The 20,682-nt window shown below is 45.4% G+C and overlaps 1 protein-coding gene across 13 annotated transcripts in view; it reads right to left on the reverse strand.

Annotated features, from left to right (window-relative positions):
- Window positions 1-4,887: 4,887 nt before the first annotated feature.
- Window positions 4,888-20,682, reverse strand: part of LOC118223058 (zinc finger MYM-type protein 2-like) — a 35,685-nt gene continuing 19,890 nt past the window's right edge. For 9 of the 13 annotated variants that reach the window (XM_035409152.1, XM_035409157.1, XM_035409148.1 and 6 more), the window contains 17 exons: window positions 19,079-19,194; window positions 18,573-18,692; window positions 18,028-18,178; window positions 16,822-16,994; window positions 16,373-16,538; window positions 15,882-15,916; window positions 15,617-15,758; window positions 15,196-15,311; window positions 13,081-13,246; window positions 11,632-11,754; window positions 10,430-10,542; window positions 9,845-10,031; window positions 9,073-9,224; window positions 7,702-7,816; window positions 6,516-6,758; window positions 5,969-6,101; window positions 4,888-5,671 (listed from right to left, as the gene is read on the reverse strand). In XM_035409152.1, coding sequence (XP_035265043.1) covers window positions 5,437-5,671; window positions 5,969-6,101; window positions 6,516-6,758; window positions 7,702-7,816; window positions 9,073-9,224; window positions 9,845-10,031; window positions 10,430-10,542; window positions 11,632-11,754; window positions 13,081-13,246; window positions 15,196-15,311; window positions 15,617-15,758; window positions 15,882-15,916; window positions 16,373-16,538; window positions 16,822-16,994; window positions 18,028-18,178; window positions 18,573-18,692; window positions 19,079-19,194 — 2,486 coding nt within the window. In that variant the 3' untranslated portion in view covers window positions 4,888-5,436. The other 4 variants (XM_035409158.1, XM_035409156.1, XM_035409159.1 and 1 more) reach the window with 3 other exon arrangements.

The raw sequence follows: 20,682 nt of genomic DNA on the forward strand, positions 1-20,682 counted from the left end.
CACGGATGCCTAAGACTTTTGCACAGTACTGTACCTGGGCCTGGACTGTGCAGATTAGGTGGAGAGGAAGGGGCGTTTTCTTTGGATGTTGTTGTGCCATTTTGCCAGATGTAGCTCTACACTGTGGGGTTTTCAGTTGTCATCAATGACAAATTATATGCCTGCACAACAATAAATAACATATCGAAGCAAAATCCATTATTTACCATTTTTTCTTGTGATTTCCTGTCCTAAAGTTCCTCTTCCATATTTTCCAAAGTGAGACTGATTATCTAGGGCCAAACTGGATCTCCACAAGAAAATTAGGGCAGGTCATTTTTCATATTTGGACTTGGGCGAAAAAAATGCTAATTTAGTATTGATGGAAGGTGTCATGTTTGAGGTGGTCCCTCCTGGAACACTCTTTTCAGTCACTGCAACCCCCAGAGACTGCCACTGCAACCCCCCCCCCCCCCCCCTAACTAAACCCCACCCTCTGCCTGGCCTGGCTCCTCTTCTCTCTTTTTTCCCCCACAATAAACAAAAATGTGGCTACGTGAACCTTTCATTGTGTATGCATGCGTGGCAAATAATGCTTCTCTCTCTGGCCTTTGTACTACGGCCACTGTAAACCTGGTCACATGACCTGTCTCAGACAAGCCAGCACAATGGGGAGGTTGGGGGCTGATTCACATACCCCAATACCCCCCAGGACCAGACTTTCACCAACCTCCCCCCACCGCTCATCCTCATCCCCCCTCACCTTTCCCCTAAAAACATTGACAATCTATTTGTACAACATCTGCTGTCATTTTTACTCATAACCATTCTCAGCATCTCCATAAACATGTGCACAAACAAGAGGGAACCATGAGTCATGAAGGTGATGATGTCATTTCCCATTTCATGGGGCCCTGGCCTTGTTTTGCAGACAGGGATAGACCCCTGAACCTCACCTCTCCATCAGGGTCTTCATTAGAGCCGCTGCTGCTGCAGCCCACTTGAAACCAGGCAGAGTGAATACCTGCTGCCTCAGGTTTCTCAGTCACGGTGGGGATACCTGGGTAAATACCTGCACTCTTGGTACAACTCGGACCTACACTCCTGCACACAGCCGCATATCTGCTCTTAGCCTCCTACGGCCCAGTAGGAGTCACACCTCAGATCAGAGACCTGCTGAATGTGTGAGATCAGAGACCTGCTGAATGTGTGAGATCAGAGAGACCTGCTGAATGTGTGAGATCAGAGACCTGCTGAATGTGAGATCAGAGAAACCTGCTGAATCTGTGAGATCAGAGGCCTGCTGAATGTGAGATCAGAGAGACCTGCTGAATGTGTGAGATCAGAGACCTGCTGAATGTGTGAGATCAGAGAGACCTGCTGAATGTGTGAGATCAGAGACCTGCTGAATGTGAGATCAGAGAGACCTGCTGAATGTGTGAGATCAGAGAGACCTGCTGAATCTGTGAGATCATAGGCCTGCTGAATGTGAGATCAGAGAGACCTGCTGAATGTGTGAGATCAGAGACCTGCTGATTGTGTGAGATCAGAGAGACCTGCTGAATGTGTGAGATCAGAGACCTGCTGAATATGAGATTGGAGAGACCTGCTGAATGTGTGAGATCAGAGACCTGCTGAATGTGTGAGATCAGAGACCTGCTGAATGTGTGAGATCAGAGAGACCTGCTGAATGTGTGAGATCAGAGACCTGCTGAATGTGTGAGATCGGAGAGACCTGTTGAATGTGTGAGATCAGAGAGACCTGCTGAATGTGTGAGATCGGAGAGACCTGTTGAATGTGTGAGATCAGAGAGACCTGCTGAATGTATGAGATCAGAGAGACCTGCTGAATGTGTGAGATCAGAGAAACCTGCTGAATGTGTGAGATCAGAGACCTGCTGAATGTGTGAGATCAGAGAGACCTGCTGAATGTGTGAGATCAGAGAGACCTGCTGAATGTGTGAGATCAGAGACCTGCTGAATGTGTGAGATCGGAGAGACCTGTTGAATGTGTGAGATCAGAGAGACCTGCTGAATGTGAGATCGGAGAGACCTGCTGAATGTGTGAGATCGGAGAGACCTGCTGAATGTGTGAGATCAGAGAGACCTGCTGAATGTGAGATCGGAGAGACCTGTTGAATGTGTGAGATCAGAGAAACCTGCTGAATGTGTGAGATCAGAGACCTGCTGAATGTGTGAGATCAGAGAGACCTGCTGAATGTGTGAGATCAGAGAGACCTGCTGAATGTGTGAGATCAGAGACCTGCTGAATGTGTGAGATCGGAGAGACCTGTTGAATGTGTGAGATCAGAGAGACCTGCTGAATGTGAGATCGGAGAGACCTGCTGAATGTGTGAGATCAGAGAGACCTGCTGAATGTGTGAGATCAGAGAGACCTGCTGAATGTGTGAGATCAGAGAGACCTGCTGAATGTGTGAGATCAGAGACCTGCTGAATGTGTGAGATCAGAGAAACCTGCTGAATGTGTGAGATCGGAGAGACCTGTTGAATGTGTGAGATCGGAGAGACCTGCTGAATGTGAGATCGGAGAGACCTGCTGAATGTGTGAGATCAGAGAGACCTGCTGAATGTGTGAGATCAGAGAGACCTGCTGAATGTGTGAGATCAGAGAGACCTGCTGAATGTGTGAGATCAGAGACCTGCTGAATGTGTGAGATCGGAGAGACCTGTTGAATGTGTGAGATCAGAGAGACCTGCTGAATGTGTGAGATCGGAGAGACCTGTTGAATGTGTGAGATCGGAGAGACCTGCTGAATGTGTGAGATCAGAGAGACCTGCTGAATGTGTGAGATCAGAGAGACCTGCTGAATGTGTGAGATCAGAGACCTGCTGAATGTGTGAGATCAGAGAGACCTGCTGAATGTGTGAGATCAGAGAGACCTGCTGAATGTGTGAGATCAGAGACCTGCTGAATGTGAGATCAGAGAGACCTGCTGAATGTGTGAGATCAGAGACCTGCTGAATGTGTGAGATCGGAGAGACCTGTTGAATGTGTGAGATCAGAGAGACCTGCTGAATGTGAGATCGGAGAGACCTGCTGAATGTGTGAGATCAGAGAGACCTGCTGAATGTGTGAGATCAGAGAGACCTGCTGAATGTGTGAGATCAGAGAGACCTGCTGAATGTGTGAGATCAGAGAGACCTGCTGAATGTGTGAGATCAGAGAGACCTGCTGAATGTGAGATCAGAGAGACCTGCTGAATGTGTGAGATCAGAGAGACCTGCTGAATGTGTGAGATCAGAGAGACCTGCTGAATGTGTGAGATCAGAGAGACCTGTTGAATGTGTGAGATCAGAGAGACCTGCTGAATGTGAGATCAGAGAGACCTGCTGAATGTGTGAGATCAGAGAGACCTGCTGAATGTGAGAGATCAGAGAGACCTGCTGAATGTGTGAGATCAGAGAGACCTGCTGAATGTGTGAGATCAGAGAGACCTGCTGAATGTGTGAGATCAGAGAGACCTGCTGAATGTGTGAGATCAGAGAGACCTGCTAGAGGTGTGAGATCAGAGAGACCTGCTGAATGTGTGAGATCAGAGAGACCTGCTAGAGGTGTGCATATCAGGGTGAGCAGATTGAAGTGTGGGATCAGCCCACACTATACTACCCCACAGGGAACATAGATCTACACGACTGTTAGAGCCAATCAGGGGAAAGTCATCTCCCACTGACAATGTGTAACCCACTACATTACTGAAGGAACACATACCACAGCAACCTCACCCCCTACCCCCTGGCCCCCACCACTGTGGACTCCCCATCCATAATCTGCCAAAGCCAAGACTCATACCTGTGAGGTCTACAGCCTTCACACATGACAAGGGACTTAAGGCAATGCTGGGTTATACAGGAGAGCAAAGATTTTGACACATCAAAAACCTACACACATAAATAAAAGCAAAAATCAAGTACTCACTGCAGTTTATTGTCATATAAAAAACAACATATAGTCTACAACAGAAAAGAAAGCAAATATCAAAAACAAGCACCTTTTTAAAAAACAAAATGCATTAAAATTACCCCCCGACTCATAAATAAAACGAAACGGAAATAATACTCAAATGAATTTTAAGAGCATCTGACGTCAATTTCATCTTCAGCAACGGAGAGAGCTTATCAGGAGCCAAAATGGCTGATATGTGGGAGCACAGTAAAACCTGAAGGCTGTGCACAGTACTCCACAAACTGCAATGTTTGTTCCTGTGGTGTTTCCATAATATCGTGGAGACATCACACACTGTTATATGTGATAAAACCAGGTGCAGGGGGCCAGTGTGAGACCCACAGCCACACACCGTTGTGGCAGCCCAACACAGCATGGTATTAGCACCCCCTTTTCAGTGACCACTAAAGATACCTGAAAAATAAAGCTGACTTTGAGCACTGTCCATTTCAGAAACACCACCAGCAGTTTAAATCCATCTGTTTGAATACCTTAAAGAGCCTGTTCTTCCTGCAGGACAAGTCAGCTATGAAGAAGCAGTTGTGGAAATCACCCCAGCCATAAACACGTACGCGCACGCACACACAAATGCAAACACACAGATATGTGCACACAAATGCACAAACACACACACACACGCACACACACACAGATATGCACACACAAACACATACACAGATGCAGACACAGATATGCACACACAAACACATACACAGATGCAGGCACACAGATTTGTGCACACACACATACACAGATGCAGACACAGATAAGCGGACACACACACAGATGCACACAGATATGCGCACACACACACACACACACACACACACATACACAGATGCAGACACACAGATATGCACACACACACACAGATGCACACACAGACAGGTGCACACACACTTATGAACACACATACAACAGAGAGGAGAGAAGAGACACAGTGGGGCTGTAGTTTACAGTAGCTGCAGGTTTAATGTTCATAGGAGGAAAGAAAAGGTACACATGGCACATTCCCACTCAGATGCTACGTCCCATGGGGCATTCTGGGAAACCCCAGCCTCCAAAAAATCCAAACCAATCAGTAATAAATAAAGGGCCTTTATAAACGAGAATTTAAGAGTCTCAGCATCAAACCACTTCCGCTTTCCTCCTCCCTTTTCCCAAAGTATTTACACACACAAAGTTCCTCCAATCGGGCGTAGTGACAGATGCTACATCAGGGGTCTGCATTTGCCCAAAGCTGAAGAAGAAGGGGAGGGTGAAGGAACAAAAAAAAAAAACAACAGCCATAAACTGTCAAGTTCCACCCCACTCCACTGCACGAGAGAGAGAGAGAGAGAGAGAGAGAGAGAGAGAGAGACCGACCTTCCTCCCAACCCCGACAGCTGCTGGTTTAGCACTGATTGGATATCAGTTTGCTGGAGGTTAAATAGCGGGGAGCATTGTGCAGTACTGCTGAGATTGAGCTCCCAGAAGGAGGAGAGGGGCTGATGCTATTCTTTGCTGTCCTTGGCCTCTTCCTCCTCCCTCTCTTCTTCTTCCTCCCCCTCCTCCTCCAAAGGGTCCCGTCTGTTGTAGATATCCTTAATCAGCAGGATTCGGGTGAGGATGCTCTCCAGGGCGGTGTTCCCTAAGGGGGTGGAGCTGTACCAGAGGGGGCTATCTGAACTGCTGGAGATTTCTGGTTTCATGTAGAACACATCCGTCCTGTGCTTCAGAGCTGCTGGGCTGTGTAGACACAGCAAAACAAATTCAACGTGTGTAATATATGTCATAGAACAAAACGTGAAACTCTCTTAGGCTTATATTAACCACAGACCTTATTTTCTGCATAAATCAAAGGCATTGGAAATCTTGGCAAGGGAACCCATGGCTAAAAATGCAAACTTGTATCTGGGTTGTAGGGCTACTAACTGTAACACTCTATAGCCCTAGGTAAAAGCTATACAGTATGGGAAATGCAGTCCTAGTCCTAGTCCTAAATTATGGGAAACGCAGGAACGTTTGTTGTGTAATGGGACTCACCACTTGGAGAGGTAGAGCTCATATAAAAGACACTCATTCTTCTTCACCGGACAGCTCCCTGAGTCATTGTCTGGGGAATAGTCTGGATCATCGTCTTCCTCTTTGCGTTTTCTCTTCCTTGTCCCTGGTTTTACTGCTCACAAAGATAAGATTCAATAAAGAAAAAATCATCCAAACCAAAAGGTTCTATGCTGACCAAAATGAGAGAATATAGGGTGGGGTATTTTAAACTGGATTTAAAAAAAACTAAAGCAGATTTTGATACCAAGCAAAACAGGTGATGTAATCAGTTTGGCAAGCAAGCTGACACGATAGCATCCTTTAGCAAACAAAGTCCAGGGATTCTGTAAAAAAATAGGAGACAAAATACATGGTACTTCCTGTTCTCATATGAGAACAGTTCCCTTGAAAGTGTGCATTCTCTTCATATTAGCAGCTGTCATTATAATTTTCATTCCTCAAGAAAAGAGCCCTTAAAACAGCAAGGTTCAGCAGAAAGGCTGGCAGGCTGTGGTTCCTGTGGGAAGGTGTGAGATGGGGCTGGTACCTTGCTGTTCCGGTGAGATGGAAGGTATGCGGAGGCAGATGGAGAGCTCCTTGGTGTAGGGGTTCATTTTGCGAAGGCCATAGACGTTGCTGAAGGAGAGGCGTAGGTGCTGCTCCACGGTCCTCAGGCCCAAGTACTTGGTGTTGAGGTAGACCAGAGAGCGCAGCAGGGCGGCGGGGGAGTCCTGGCCCAGCTGGCTGCAGCTCCACAGGGCCTGCTCCTCCACCCGACCCCAGAGGGAGCCTGGAGTCAGAGTCACAGAGTCAGAGACTGAGTCACAGTGCCACAGACAGTCACAGAGTCAGACAGCCTGCTCCTCCACCTGACCCCTGAGGGAGCCTGGAGTCAGAGTCACAGAGTCAGAGACTGAGTCACAGTGCCACAGACAGTCACAGAGTCAGACAGCCTGCTCCTCCACCCGACCCCAGAATGAGCCTGGAATCAGAATCACTGAGTCAAACTGAATCATAGCCAGTCACAGAGTCAGACAGCCTGCTCCTCCACCCGACCCCAGAATGAGCCTGGAATCAGAATCACTGAGTCAGACTGAATCATAGCCAGTCACAGAGTCAGACAGCCTGCTTCTCTACCCGACCCCAGAGGGAGCCTGGAGTCAGAGTCACTGAGTTAGAGACTAAGTCTCAGTGTCACAGACAGTCACAGAGTCAGACAGCCTGCTCCTCTACCCGACCCCAGAGGGAGCCTGGAGTCAGAGTCACTGAGTCAGAGACTGAGTTACAGTGTCACAGACATCCACAGAGCCAAAGAGTGAGTCACAGGGGCATAGACATTCAGTCACAGAGTCAGAGACTGAGACAGAGGGTCATAGACAGTCACAGAGTCAGAGACTGAGTTACAGTGTCACAGACATCCACAGAGCCAAAGAGTGAGTCACAGGGGCATAGACATTCAGTCACAGAGTCAGAGACTGAGACAGAGGGTCATAGACAGTCACAGAGTCAGAGACTGAGACAGAGGGTCATAGACAATCAGTAACAGACTCAGGGACTGAGATACAGGGTCAGTGACAGCCAACTCCTCCAACCTGGCCCACAGAGAGCATGCAAACCCACTGCAGAGAATGGTGAAGTCCTGTCATGCTGTGTTTAACCTGACTGCAACCTAGCCTTGGTGTACAAACAGAAAGAAAGAAAGGAACTGAGGCAGGAAAGGAGGCATACTGTACCATCAGGAAGAACAGTAGGCTGCCAGCCCTTCAAGACTTTGTTTAGTTCCTGTCCAAAGCGGTGGTAGGCGGGGTCACTGAAGATGTCATCTGTTCTTCCATTGTCACGCAGATGCTAACAAAAAATAAATATCCCAAATAAATAAATAAATAACGTAAATAATTCCACTGAGTCAACAGAGACTAGGGTTGGGACGATAATTGATATAACTTTATCTCTGTAAAAAAAACATTAATGGCTATTTAATCGTCATAAATTTATATCACAGTCATTGCCAAAACAACCGGTTGTCACACATTGGTCAACTGCCTATAAAACTGAAGAAAGTAATTCAGAAATAGAGCACTTATTCTCGGACATAAAAGAAGCTTTCACTGTTCCATGGTGGAAGGCGAAGGTCATACATTGCTGCAGCGGGAGATAACGTTACTAAAAACAACGGAAAAGCTATCAGTATGTTTTTTTCCCTTGAAATAAAGAGTTATTTTTGGTTTAAAAGTGGATCAAATTGTTGACATTTTTTCTGAATAAGCTGCACAGTTATTGCTTTGTTTAAAAGCAGGCCAAAATGTTTACATTTACTTCAATTAGCTGCATGTGATTTTATTGAAAAACTGTTTATAGGTCAGTGTATTTACTTCTGAATTCTGCTATTTTGTTAAAAATAGTAATATGAAATTTTAATGTTGGCACATTCTAACAGAGACCACTATAAAGTAAACTACTGGCCCTATATTCCATCCACCCTCCATAACTCCAGCATCTGAAAGGTTCTGGTGCTGCCTTAGTTATTGTACTCTGTTATTGTCTTTGACCCATTCACAGACATTCATCAGAAGACACAAAAAGACTACTTTAACCTTTAAAAAGTATTTTTCTCCCACTTTTTGGAATACCCATTCTTATTTATCAGCGTCAGTGTTGCTATGGATTCAGGAGAGCGCAGACAATCATTTGCTCTCCTCCCAAGCATGTGACCAGAGCTTCTGCTTTTTATCACACTGCACACTACAAGTGGGCCTCGCACAGGCATGAGTTTGAGGACAGCATTTCACATGCAGCTCGACAGGCCCGACCGTGGGTGTCAGATCTACTGGACGGGGCTGCTAGTGCATGATAACACACTGTCGTCCTGGTCGACCAAAATTCTCCCGTCTCTGGGCAATGCTAGCACCAATCGTCCAGTTTGTCCTGCCAAGGTCCAGGTTCCACACCGGACCGTGGGTCACTAGAACAGCGCCTTAGCAGGATGACCCACCCAGGAGTTCTCAACTTAACGTTTAGACAGTTTTCAGACTGGAGAGTCCATTCATCAGGCAAGAAATTAGACAGACACGGAGATGAGAGACAGAGTCTCCTTGGTGACAGACCTGCTGGATGCCTAGGCAGAGATAGAAGATGCTGTCGGGTGCGTAGCTCTCCCCATTAGGCCGGCGCACCTCACTAACGAAACGGGCGAGGCCGCAGTTCAGCTCCGCCACGCTAAGGGACAGCAAGCTCCTCTTCAACCGTACCGGCTTAACTGCAAACAGGCCACGGCAGACAGCTTCAGAGCCAGATCTGAATATTCACACAGGGCTTCAGAGCCAGATTTCATCATTCACACAGGGCTTCAGAACAAGATTTCAACATTTACAGAGCTTCAGTTCAAGACTAAACATCAGAGCAAGATTTCATCATTCACACAGGACTTCAGAGCAAGATTTCATCATTCACACAGGGCTTCAGAGCCAGATTTTAACATTCACAAAGGGCTTCAGATCTGCAGTTCAAGACTAAACATCAGAGCAAGATCTCATCATTCACACAGGACTTCAGAGCCAGATTTGTTGATTTACACAACACATCAGAGCCAGACTTCAACATTCACATTGAAAGTCAGAGCAAGAGTTCATGTGCACACAGGTCTCCAGAAACAGGTTTCATCACCCTATACCAAATCTTGAAAGCTTTGTGGTAGAGGGGAATTCCTTCAGTTGACTCAAACAGTACATCATTGACAGAGTGATGTACTGTTTCTGATACATCAGCTTGGAGCTCAGTTAATGGCCATCCAGACCATCACTGGAATAAACCAGGGCAGTGTACTGAAATCCAGATTGTTTAGAGTTTGTACACTGGTCTTACATGCGATCCACTTACCCCTCAACTGATCCTTGCCTTTTTCATCCAGGGGTTTTTCAGTTGAGGTCAGAACCCATCTCCTCCAGGCGTTCAGCCCATACCTGGCCTTTAGGGGGAAGGAACAGGGATTTCCTTCTCCCTCTGGTAGGGCTTCAGGTGTGGGGTCTGATGGGGCATCCCTCTCCACTGCCCTCCTCTTGTGTCCCTGATCAAAGAGGGTACAGTCGAACATCCTTAAATGAATCCACCTCTTTGGGTTATGGCTTAATTTCTGTTTTATTGCTGACTGGCATCCTCAAAACAATCAACCCACTGAAACAATTCCTATATCCCTCTCTTTCTCATTATCTCTAATTACACCAGGGGTACACAACTCCACTCCTGGAGGGCCAGCGTGTATACTGGTTTTTGTTCAAAACAATTATTCTGGCCTAATTTTTAAACATGAATACTGATACACTCCTATATCAGACTGTAGTAGAACATTTACACTGAGGGTACATCTGTAGCTCATGACTTCTTCAAAAAAACATCAGAACAAGTAAATGCTTAACTAACTAAACAATTAAGAGTCAAGACTGGCCCCTTGCATTCGAGTCTCACTTTCTTTCTGACCGAGGGCCGAGGCTTCTCCTCTTTAATTGCCTCCGGACCCAAAGGCAGGGCAAGTCCCATTTCAGTCTCCAAACCCTCAACGGCAGGGAGCAGAACAGGAGCTACAGCAGAGAGAAGGTGAGAGAGGGAGCACTGGGTTTCATGAATGAACCATAAAGCATTGAGGCTTGAGGCATGACCACACCCTACAGCACTGGTGGCTTGTTGTCCACTAAAGGCTGTGTGGGCCCCGACAATAGTATGCCTACTTACATACAGGGGCATGGAACTTTGAATGCTTAAATATTAAACAAAGTGAAATACAGACATATTTTCGACTTTTAATTGCACTATTATCTTTACATTTAATCATGTAAAAAAGGATAGCATTAACATGCTAATAGTGATCATACCATTTATTATTGTAAGCCATACCTAAATTTAAAAAAACGTCAGTATGCTTATTGGTGAACTGAGCCATGTGAACCCGACAGCAGCTCTTCCGTATGCCAGATCAAAAGCAGCAAGCCGTCAGTCTGCAAGGTGAGAGCCCGCTGAGTGTCAGACTCCCCTCGGCCCTTGACACTACTTACATTCATGTATAAATACACCAAACCAAATCCCCAAGCCCGATACCGCTGGTGACAGCCCGAAATAGCGACCGAGGAATTTTAATCTGAACTACTGTACCGCTCCCCACAAACCCTTGTGACTGGCTACCGTTATACAAGATCAACCCCCCCCCCTCCACCCCCACCAGTGTCAGAGCACAACATGAGACAATGGCAGCTGGGCAGTTAACATACTGAGGAGATGTTCATTATTCATCATATTATAACAGAGCTCTACATCCTTTTATAACCCAGAGCAGAGATGTTAATATCTTATAACACAGATATACATTGTGTTATAAAAAAGATTCTCGAAAGTAATATACTATAGCAGACTAGAGATAATCACTGTGCTATAACAGATATTCTCCACTGTTAGAACACAGACCAGAGATATTTCTCATGCTAAAACAAAGTGCCACAGCACTTTTCTCCAGTGCCACAGCATGTTATAAAATAGACCACAGGTATTCACCATGTTATAGCACAGCGATTTTCCACACTTAGTAGTCAGTAAAGTGCCTGGGCTTGTGTTGCTCTTTAGACAGGGGCAATGCTGGTCAATGGGCCACGGAAAAGGAGGGCTCTTCCAAACCGTACCTTGGGGGAAGTCCTCCTCCAGGTCCAATTCGTGTTGGTAGGAGTTATCTGCTCCTTCCTGCCCCTCCTCTTCCTCACTCTCACTCTTTATGTCCTCTTTTTCCACACGTTCACGTTTCACACCTCAAATGGCAAACAGCAGAAAGCAGGGTCCACTCATTTACAGTGCTCCACTAATTCAAGAACCATCATACAACAGGACTTACACAAACCCATTCTGAAGAACAACTAAAAACGGTGTGTTTTTATTGTTTGAGTTTGAGTATTGTGGACCGTCAATAAAGCAACAAAAACGTGGCTATTCCATCCCTTTCGGACCAGTGGCTGTATTACTTTAACTGATAAACTGGAGGATTTTTGAGGGAGAGTGTGTAGGAAAATTTTGAGACTCCCCATGATTGAGATGACGTCACATGTTAAAGTTTCCCATCAGAGTATTCCCATCAATGTTGATCAAACTGTTTCCTCCAAACTCTCGATGCTTCATGATAAAAATATATCACATGTATAACTATACACTCATATAATCAATATGTAATCCAATAAACCTATATCAGTAGTTGCAGCTAAGCTTATGGAAACGCAAGAAACCACAGTATCCACTGTAGAAAAAAAAGCAAACGCAGAAGGCTTAAAAAAAACCACACTTACTCACTCAGCAGAAAATGCTATTGCCAAATAAAAGTGCAAGAAGACTAATATTTTTCCAAAACTAACAAAACGCTATTGCCAAATAAAAGTGCTAGAAGACGAATATTTTTCCAAAACTAACAAAACACTATTACCAAATAAAAGTGCTAGAAGACTAATATTTTTACAGTGACCCTTACGTAAACTGAATATAAATGGAAAATTACAGGAGGCTATACATTCTGTAACTTGTATGCTTAAAGAAACATTACAGAATAAAGACTAATATTTGTTTAAGGGAAAGTTGGGGTAACATTCCACAATAACGTTATCATCTAAGAACAGAAAATCATTGTGGTGCCAAGAAGGTCAGGCCGACCCAAGAGCAGGAAATTAAAATCATTGTGGTTCCAAGAAGGACAGATGGCTGGTATTTTAAGAAATGTGTTAAGGGAAGGTGTGGGGTACATTTGTGTATAAAATGAATGTGAAACTGACAATCGAGTTTCAATTCTGCAGAATTGATCTGGCTTTGTGCACCTGTGCAAACAATGTCTAACTTTTCTGAAGAGCTTGCTGCTGTGGTGTCTTTTCCCTCGTGAAGTTGTTTTCTACAAATTAAAGATTGGACTTTGAATTCTGTCGGTTCCTAGACACAACAAGTGGAAACCCTGTGTTCAAAAGTCCATCAAGTATACCGTGTCATTTTGTTATGCTATGCCTTTGCTCTCAAAGCCTAACTTCACCCGTGAGGTAAAACTGCGCATGTGAACACGCAAGGGGACACAGGTAAGGCCTGTGGGCGATGGCGCCCCCTACCTGTGAGGTTGGGTTTCTCATCGTCGGCCTCTGCGATCATCTCGGCCATGGTGAGCAGGTCTGCCTCCAGAGGGTCAGCAGGGACTTTGGTCTTCAGCTCAGAGATGGTGTGCAGGATCTGCTCCGCGTTGCTCAGGGTGGTGGGCAAGAACACTGGCACGGGCACCTAGGAGAGGAACAACTGGTCACCCAAAACTTTCGACAGCAGCTTCAGTGGGAGAGGACCGGTCACCCGCGAGACTTTCAACCCCATCTTCAGTGGGAGAGAGAGAAATAGTCACCCATGAAACTTTCAACCCCATCTTCATTGGGAGAGAGAGAAATAGTCACCCATGAAACTTTCAACCCCATCTTCAGTTAGAGAGGGAGAGGAACAGTCACCAATGAGAACATCAACACCAGCTTCAGTGAAAAAGAGATGACTGGTCAGCCACGAGACTTTCAGCACCAGCTTCAGTGGAAGATAGTGGGACTGGTCTTCAACAAGAATTTGAACACCAACCCACACCTCACGCAGTTTCACCAGGAGAGGGACGCCTGGTCACCCGTGGGACTCTTAACATCACACATCAAACAGCTTCACCGAAAGATATTATAAGGAATTTAATTCAGTCTCATAGACTGGGATGGCAGAATTGCCATCTAGTGAGTTATTCCTTGGCAGGGAATGGCTCGCACTCAATAGGCTCCTAATTAGGTTGCTGAACGTATGTGTTTAAGTTCTGTCAAAGTGTTTAAATGATTAACTGTGCAGGCTTGGCATATTATCATTTGCTTTGTCTTTGAATTATACAGTATCTGCCACATTGTTAGCTTTAGTGACCATGTGTCCACACTTGTGTCCATACCAATTAGGAGACTAATGATTCACTTCAGTCTTTAATTTGATTAAGTTAAATTATTTTGTTACCTCTTTTTATGCAATTATTTGCAATGTACAGTAGCACTATAAGCACGGCAGGAACAGGACACCCTTGTGATGGACTGGAAAACTGTCATGGGTGTATTCCTACCTCTCGCCCAATGCATGCTGGGAGAGGCTCCAGTATCTCCCATGACCCTGACCAGGAATAAGCGGGTATAGATAACGGATGGATGGATGGACACTATACTTCATGGCATGCATAGCTATTTCTGACATAATGTGGCTTAGGAGGGAAAATAATTCCTAAACAAGGAAACCATCTAATTAAGAAAAATGTTAAAATTCTGGGATTGCAACTGTGGTTGGAGAAAACCAGGGGGTCCCCAGGACTAAGGTTGGGAACCACCGCTTTACAGGGTTTCCCACAGAAATAATACGATTGACCAGACTCACTCCTTACAAACATAACCTACTGACCTCATGGAAACACAAGGTTCTAATACAACTTCACAAAACTCCACAATAAAGCTCAAAACTTATTTTCCATATTTCATCATTTCCTTTTCCAGTCCCAAGTTCCTTATTGCCAATTCTCCCCACTGGTCAATATCTACTTCATCCAAAACCAACACTCTTCAACCAATCACAACAACTGTTCATTATTCATATTAAAAAAGTAAAAAAAAAAACAACTTTTTGACATAAGTGCTTTTCAGCCAAAAGAACGTGCTCAAAAAAGTCTGCTTACCACATTGTTCACAAATAACATCACATTATTTCTTGGTTGAAAGCCATGATTACTGACATAAAATAATTCTGTGACTCAACTGTGTACATACTTATTATTATAAATTCATACACGTTATGTACGATAAACTAAAAAAAGAGTATCTTAATAAATACGTTATAAAAATAGCTAAATTACTCATACACAGAAAGAACACAATATATAAATACACCCAGGCATCTTTAAAAATAATTTTAAAAGTGTTTCCATATTTATGTTTGATAACACAATTCATACAGATAATGCCTTCTGGACCAGGATAATCACCTGAAAGAATGGCCTGAACATCTCCAACAGTACATTTCAGGATGTCTGTGTGTGTGCACCCATAGTCAGTGTGTGTGTGCACCCATAGTTGGTGGGTGTGTGCACCCATAGTTGGTGGGTGTGTGTACCCATAGTCTGTGCACATGCACGCGGTCTGACTGTACTGCGCTGGTAGGTTGACAGAGGGACCGCTTACCGGGACAGGTAGTGTGACAGAAGTGGGCGTGGCCTGTGTGTACAGGTTCATGGGCACAGGAACGTAAACTGGGACAGGGATGGGGACGGGAACATACTCCTTCTTCACCAACTCCTCTGCAGGAGACACACACACATGCGCACACACAAGCAGGAGTCAGGCATGATGAAGCGGCACAGAGTAAATTCAATAGTACAGCTAGAACAGAGTATGCATGTGGGTAAGACTGTGTGTGTCTGTGTGTGCATGTATGAGCTGTGTGTGTGTGTGGATATGAAGTGTGTGTGACTGTGTGCGTGTTGGTATGAGGTGTGTGTGTGTGTGTGTGTGTGTATGAGAGGCATGTGTGTGTGTGTGTGTGTGTGTGGGTATGAGGTGTGTGTGTGTGTGTGTGTATATGAGTATGTGCTCACGGGTATACCTGTCTGGCAGTGCTTGCTCTGCATGTGTGGTTTGCAGTATGTGGCCTTGGTCATGGTGAGGGGTTTGCAGAGCACCGCCTTGTTCTTCACATCTTTCAACATCCCTCCAGCAAATGATGACACAACCGCCTGGTTAAATATCTACAGGGCAAATGGGAGAGAGAGAGAATGAGAGAGGGAGTGCAGAAGTCAGGGTTTGTGTTTCATTACCATATTAAGCCTGTCAATGTAGGTGGTGTGTGTGAAGGCCTGTGAAGGTCTCACCGTGGTTTTGGCTGCTGTCAGCTGTGCTCCATACCCTGTAAATCGACAACAGCATCAGAGACAGGAAATGGGCAAACCCCACAAGCAGCCAAACAGATGGTTGAGTTTCTGTCCTAGAGATTTACAGTGAGACCACCTTCTTTCAAAACATAAGAGCTACAGACTAATTTAGATGCCAGTGTGTGGAGGTTTACAACTATGACTGAGAAACATGTACTATCCCGTTAAGGAGAAAGGAAGAATCACCATCAAGTGATCATCCCTCACAGACAGGTTAATCTCCCTCACAGACAGGTTCCTTGTCCTCACAGATGGGTTCCGCTCCTTTACGGACAGGTTTCTGTCCCTCACAGACAGTGTCTCTCACAGATAAGGTCTCACGGACCGGTTCTCGTCCCTCACAGACACATTCCTTTCCCTCACAGACAGGCTCCTTTCCCTCACAGACAGGCTCCTTTCCCTCCCTCAGGGGCCAGAGGAGAGGTACGTACCCAGGGCCATGTTCTCAGGGCCCTTTTGAGTGCAGAGGTTGGGTTGGTTTTGCTGGCAGTAGAAACGCAGGAGACACTGCTGGTCACAGAAGTGCTTCATCTCGGCTCTCCACTGCACCGACTCCGTCAGGTTCCCCTGCAGCTTACAGCAGTCACAGCGCAATGCCTGGGACAGACAAACACACACACACACACACACACACACGCACACATACACGCACACACACACACACACACACACACACACACGCACAAACACACACGCACACATACACACACACACACACACAAACACACACGCACACATACATGCACACACACACACGTATGCTTACACACCTCTCTCTATAGGCACATTCACTGTTGTATGTACCCTACTACAGTAAGTCAGTAAGGATGGGTCGAACACTGCAGCGATGCAGGGTGCGTCCACACGGGGGCGCCCTCACTTTGTAGTACCAGTCGTTGAACTTTTTTGCACAGGCCTCACTGCAGAAGTCCCGCTGCACATCGTCCACCTGCTTGGTCACGCCTCTCTTGCACATCTGGGTGCAGTAGTTGCACGTGACGCACTTCAGACCCAGTCGCCGCGCAAAGTCCTGCTTGTACAGCAGCTTGCAGCCTGCAGCAAATACCAACAGACACACAATCAAACACGCATCTGATATACTTAATAAGGATGGGGATTTTCAATTATTTCACAGATCGAGTGATCGATGCCAAATTGATTCCAAGCATTGGGAAAAATCTATTTTTAGAATGCATCCTAGTCGTGCGGCACCACTCGCATGGATAATGCATGCGCCCATAACAGTGCACATCAGTACCAAAGTTTTACTATCATAACAAAGTCTCAATGCTTAGCCTATTTGTCAATAAACACAGTGTCAGATATGATAAGAATTTTATTCTCAACTTACAAATATGCATTCCATTGCAATGGTAGTAAGTAAATGGAGGTAGTAAATTTGTCTCGAGCAATTTCCCTCTGATATTTTAAAATAAATATCGCAAAATAAATCACTAAAATACATTAAAAAAATAATTATTGTCAATAATGACTGTCATGATCGGTACAAAAAGACTAACTTCAATGCAATGATTCTTGTACAAGCACCCCATCTAGTGGATAGGCACAGGAAGTTCAATAATGGAGCACAGGGGAGACAAGAACACAGTGCACCCTGCTGGCTGTGGAGTACAACAACAATACAGGACTAAAACAAGCAGCACAGGCATCACTCCTTTGATCATTATACTTTGCACAAGAGTCCAAATCCGTTTCAGGATTCCATGGGAACTTCTGTTCAGTGCCTGCTATGTTATTCAATTAGTGAAATCCAGCGGTAACCAACCCTGTTCCTGGAGATCTACCGTCCTGGGTTTTACTCCAACCCTAAAAAAGCACACCTCATTCAACAGCTAGAGATCTTGTTGAGCTGTTCATTAGTAGAGTCAGGTGTGCAGAATTAGATAGATCTCCAGGAACAGGGTTGGTTGCCACTGGTTTAATCATTATTTGATCTGATATTATTAATGTCATGCGCTACATCAGATGAGAAATATGTGAATATTAGGCCGGATGCGGGAGTGAACCAGCACTGGTGTATGCGGGCCAGAATCACGGCCTGAAACAAAAGCAGGGGGATTCTCACCCTCACTGCAGAAAGGCCTCTTGACCCCTGAGAAGCTGACGGTCTCGTGCAGCGTCCTCTCCTCCTGGCAGTACTCGCAGAAGGTCACGATGCAGTGCAGCTTCTTGTAATCGTCGCAGCAGGTCTTGCTGCAGAACTGATACACTTTATTCTACAGGAAAAGAGAGTGGAGTCACGGTGGAACATTTCCCGACCTTCCCAAAAGACGTTTGGAGATGTGGCCATCGTTCAGGGGGAACGTTCACATGTGGAGGGAGTTAATGGGGGAAACTGGGTGAACGCTGCCTCAGATATTGTTACAGGCTAATCAGATAATGCTGAAAATTGTGACCCCTTCCTTTCTTCTGAAAATTCATTATGCTGTGCAGTACAGAGTCTGGAAACTGTTACTAGCCATAACTGCCTGTAGTTGACAAAAAGGAGGACAGGATGAGTGCAAGGAATGAGCATCTGGTTCGTCCATGATAAAATCAGTGGCTTTCCCTGCCTTCTCTCTTGGTTATGACATCAGTAGTGCCTTATACTGTCATTAGAAATGGGCTCACCTCCCACTCCAGGACCTGAGGCTTTAGGCTGAAGGCACCCCGGCAGTAGTTGCATTTCAGCTGAACTCCGCTGGGCGCGGAGGCCACGGTCTGCCCATTCAGGGTCTGCATGTTTGCACTCTGAGAGAGAGTGTGTGTGTCAGAGAGAGAGAGAGAGACAGAGACAGAGAGAGAATAATATAGGATGTATTCATATTCATGACTATTGAATGTAGGATAAAACCCCTCTACATGCAATGGTAAAGACTGGGCGTGGCTATACCTGTATAAACACTGTGAAAGATTAGGCATATACCTACTTAAACAGACTGGGTGTGGCTATACCTGGATATACACCAGAAAAGACTGGGCGTAGCTACAGTACAGCTGTACAAACACTGTGATTGGCTTGGAGGGGCTATTCCAGTAAAAACGCCGGGAAAGACTAGACATGGCTATACCTGTACGAACATTGGGACAAACTGGGTGTGGCTACACCTGTACAAACAGATCGGGCGTGGCTGTACCTGGAACTTAGTTACACAGCTGGAGCTGCAGAAGTTATAGACAGTGCCCTCAGGGAGCGTAGCCTGGTACTGTGGCAGGGAACTCCTCTTACAGAAATGACAAGTGGGCTCTGCTGCTATGGAGAGGAGGAAACAAAAATACATTTACCTACACACACACTCAACATACACTACTCACTCACCATACACCACCCTCACTATACACCACACAACATACACTACACACACTATACACTACTCACTCACCATACACTACCCTCACTATACACCACACACCATACACTACACACACTATACACCACCCTCACAATACACTACAGTCACCATACACCACTCACTATACCCCACACATCACACACGACACACTATACACTACACACTCACCATACACCACCCTCACTATACACCACACACCATACACTTCACATACTATACACCACCCTCACTATACACTACACACTCACCATACACCACTCACTATACCCCACACATCACACACGACACACACTATACATCGCACACACTACACACCACTCACCACACACCACACTCACTATACACCACAAGTCACCATCCACCACACACTAAATACCACACTTGCTATACATCACCCTTACTATACAACACACAATCACCATACACCACACACTATATATCACACACACACTACACACCACACACACTCACTATACATCAGACACACTCACCATGAACCACACAGACTCACACACAGGTTGAAGGCTTTTATCAGAGATAGACACTGTGTTGTCAAAACTTGCAGTTTTGTGCAAAATACTTTCACTTAATTGCACACAGTGCTACCTAAGCAGCACGTTTTGCTAAAGATTGACTGTAATTTTGTTCATTGTCAGAATACTGTATCCTACTCCGTTCACTTAAGTTTTTGACCTGGACAGAAGTTACTGTGGCTGGTCTCTCCACAGGCACCAAATCACAGCCAATGAACTTGTTATGCTTTCAACAAGAACCGAATTACAGGCGACACAATAAAAAACCAAGGGCGGCAATCATCAGGGCGTCTCTCATTTGAATGAGTCACAGTGTTCTGGTCTGGAGAGTGAAGTCATTTGACTGGTTCAGATGACAGTGATTGACAGAACATAGCTCCATTCATTACAGGATTTATAAAGCCTAATTGCAAACAGATGTAATAGAGATCAGAAAGTCGTGACATCACCTTATACATAGAAAGTAGATAGGCCGTCCACCAACAGTGATTGGTGCAAACTACTTCCTGCTAATTCCCACAGGCAGCCAAGAGGTATTATCCAGGAAATGTGCACCAGGCACCTTCATTGATAGAGCTATGTTTTCTATGTGTAAGATGATTTCAAACACTGTGGCTATACCTGTACAAATATTGGGAAATACTGGGCGTAGCTATACCTGTACAAACTCAAGGTATGTTCTCTCCCAATGCAGTGCGGACGCATGGGGACATGCATGACCCCGAAAAATGTCTGTTTGATGGGTGGTACTACGGAAATAATTCAACCAGGTTCCATCTGATGCCTCCATGGGATCAATACAGGGCCAAATAATGAACAAGTGACATAGCCCAGAATACCTGAAGACCGGATAAA

Source organism: Anguilla anguilla, chromosome 3 (genome assembly GCF_013347855.1).
Source record: "Anguilla anguilla isolate fAngAng1 chromosome 3, fAngAng1.pri, whole genome shotgun sequence".
Lineage (NCBI taxonomy): Eukaryota > Metazoa > Chordata > Actinopteri > Anguilliformes > Anguillidae > Anguilla > Anguilla anguilla.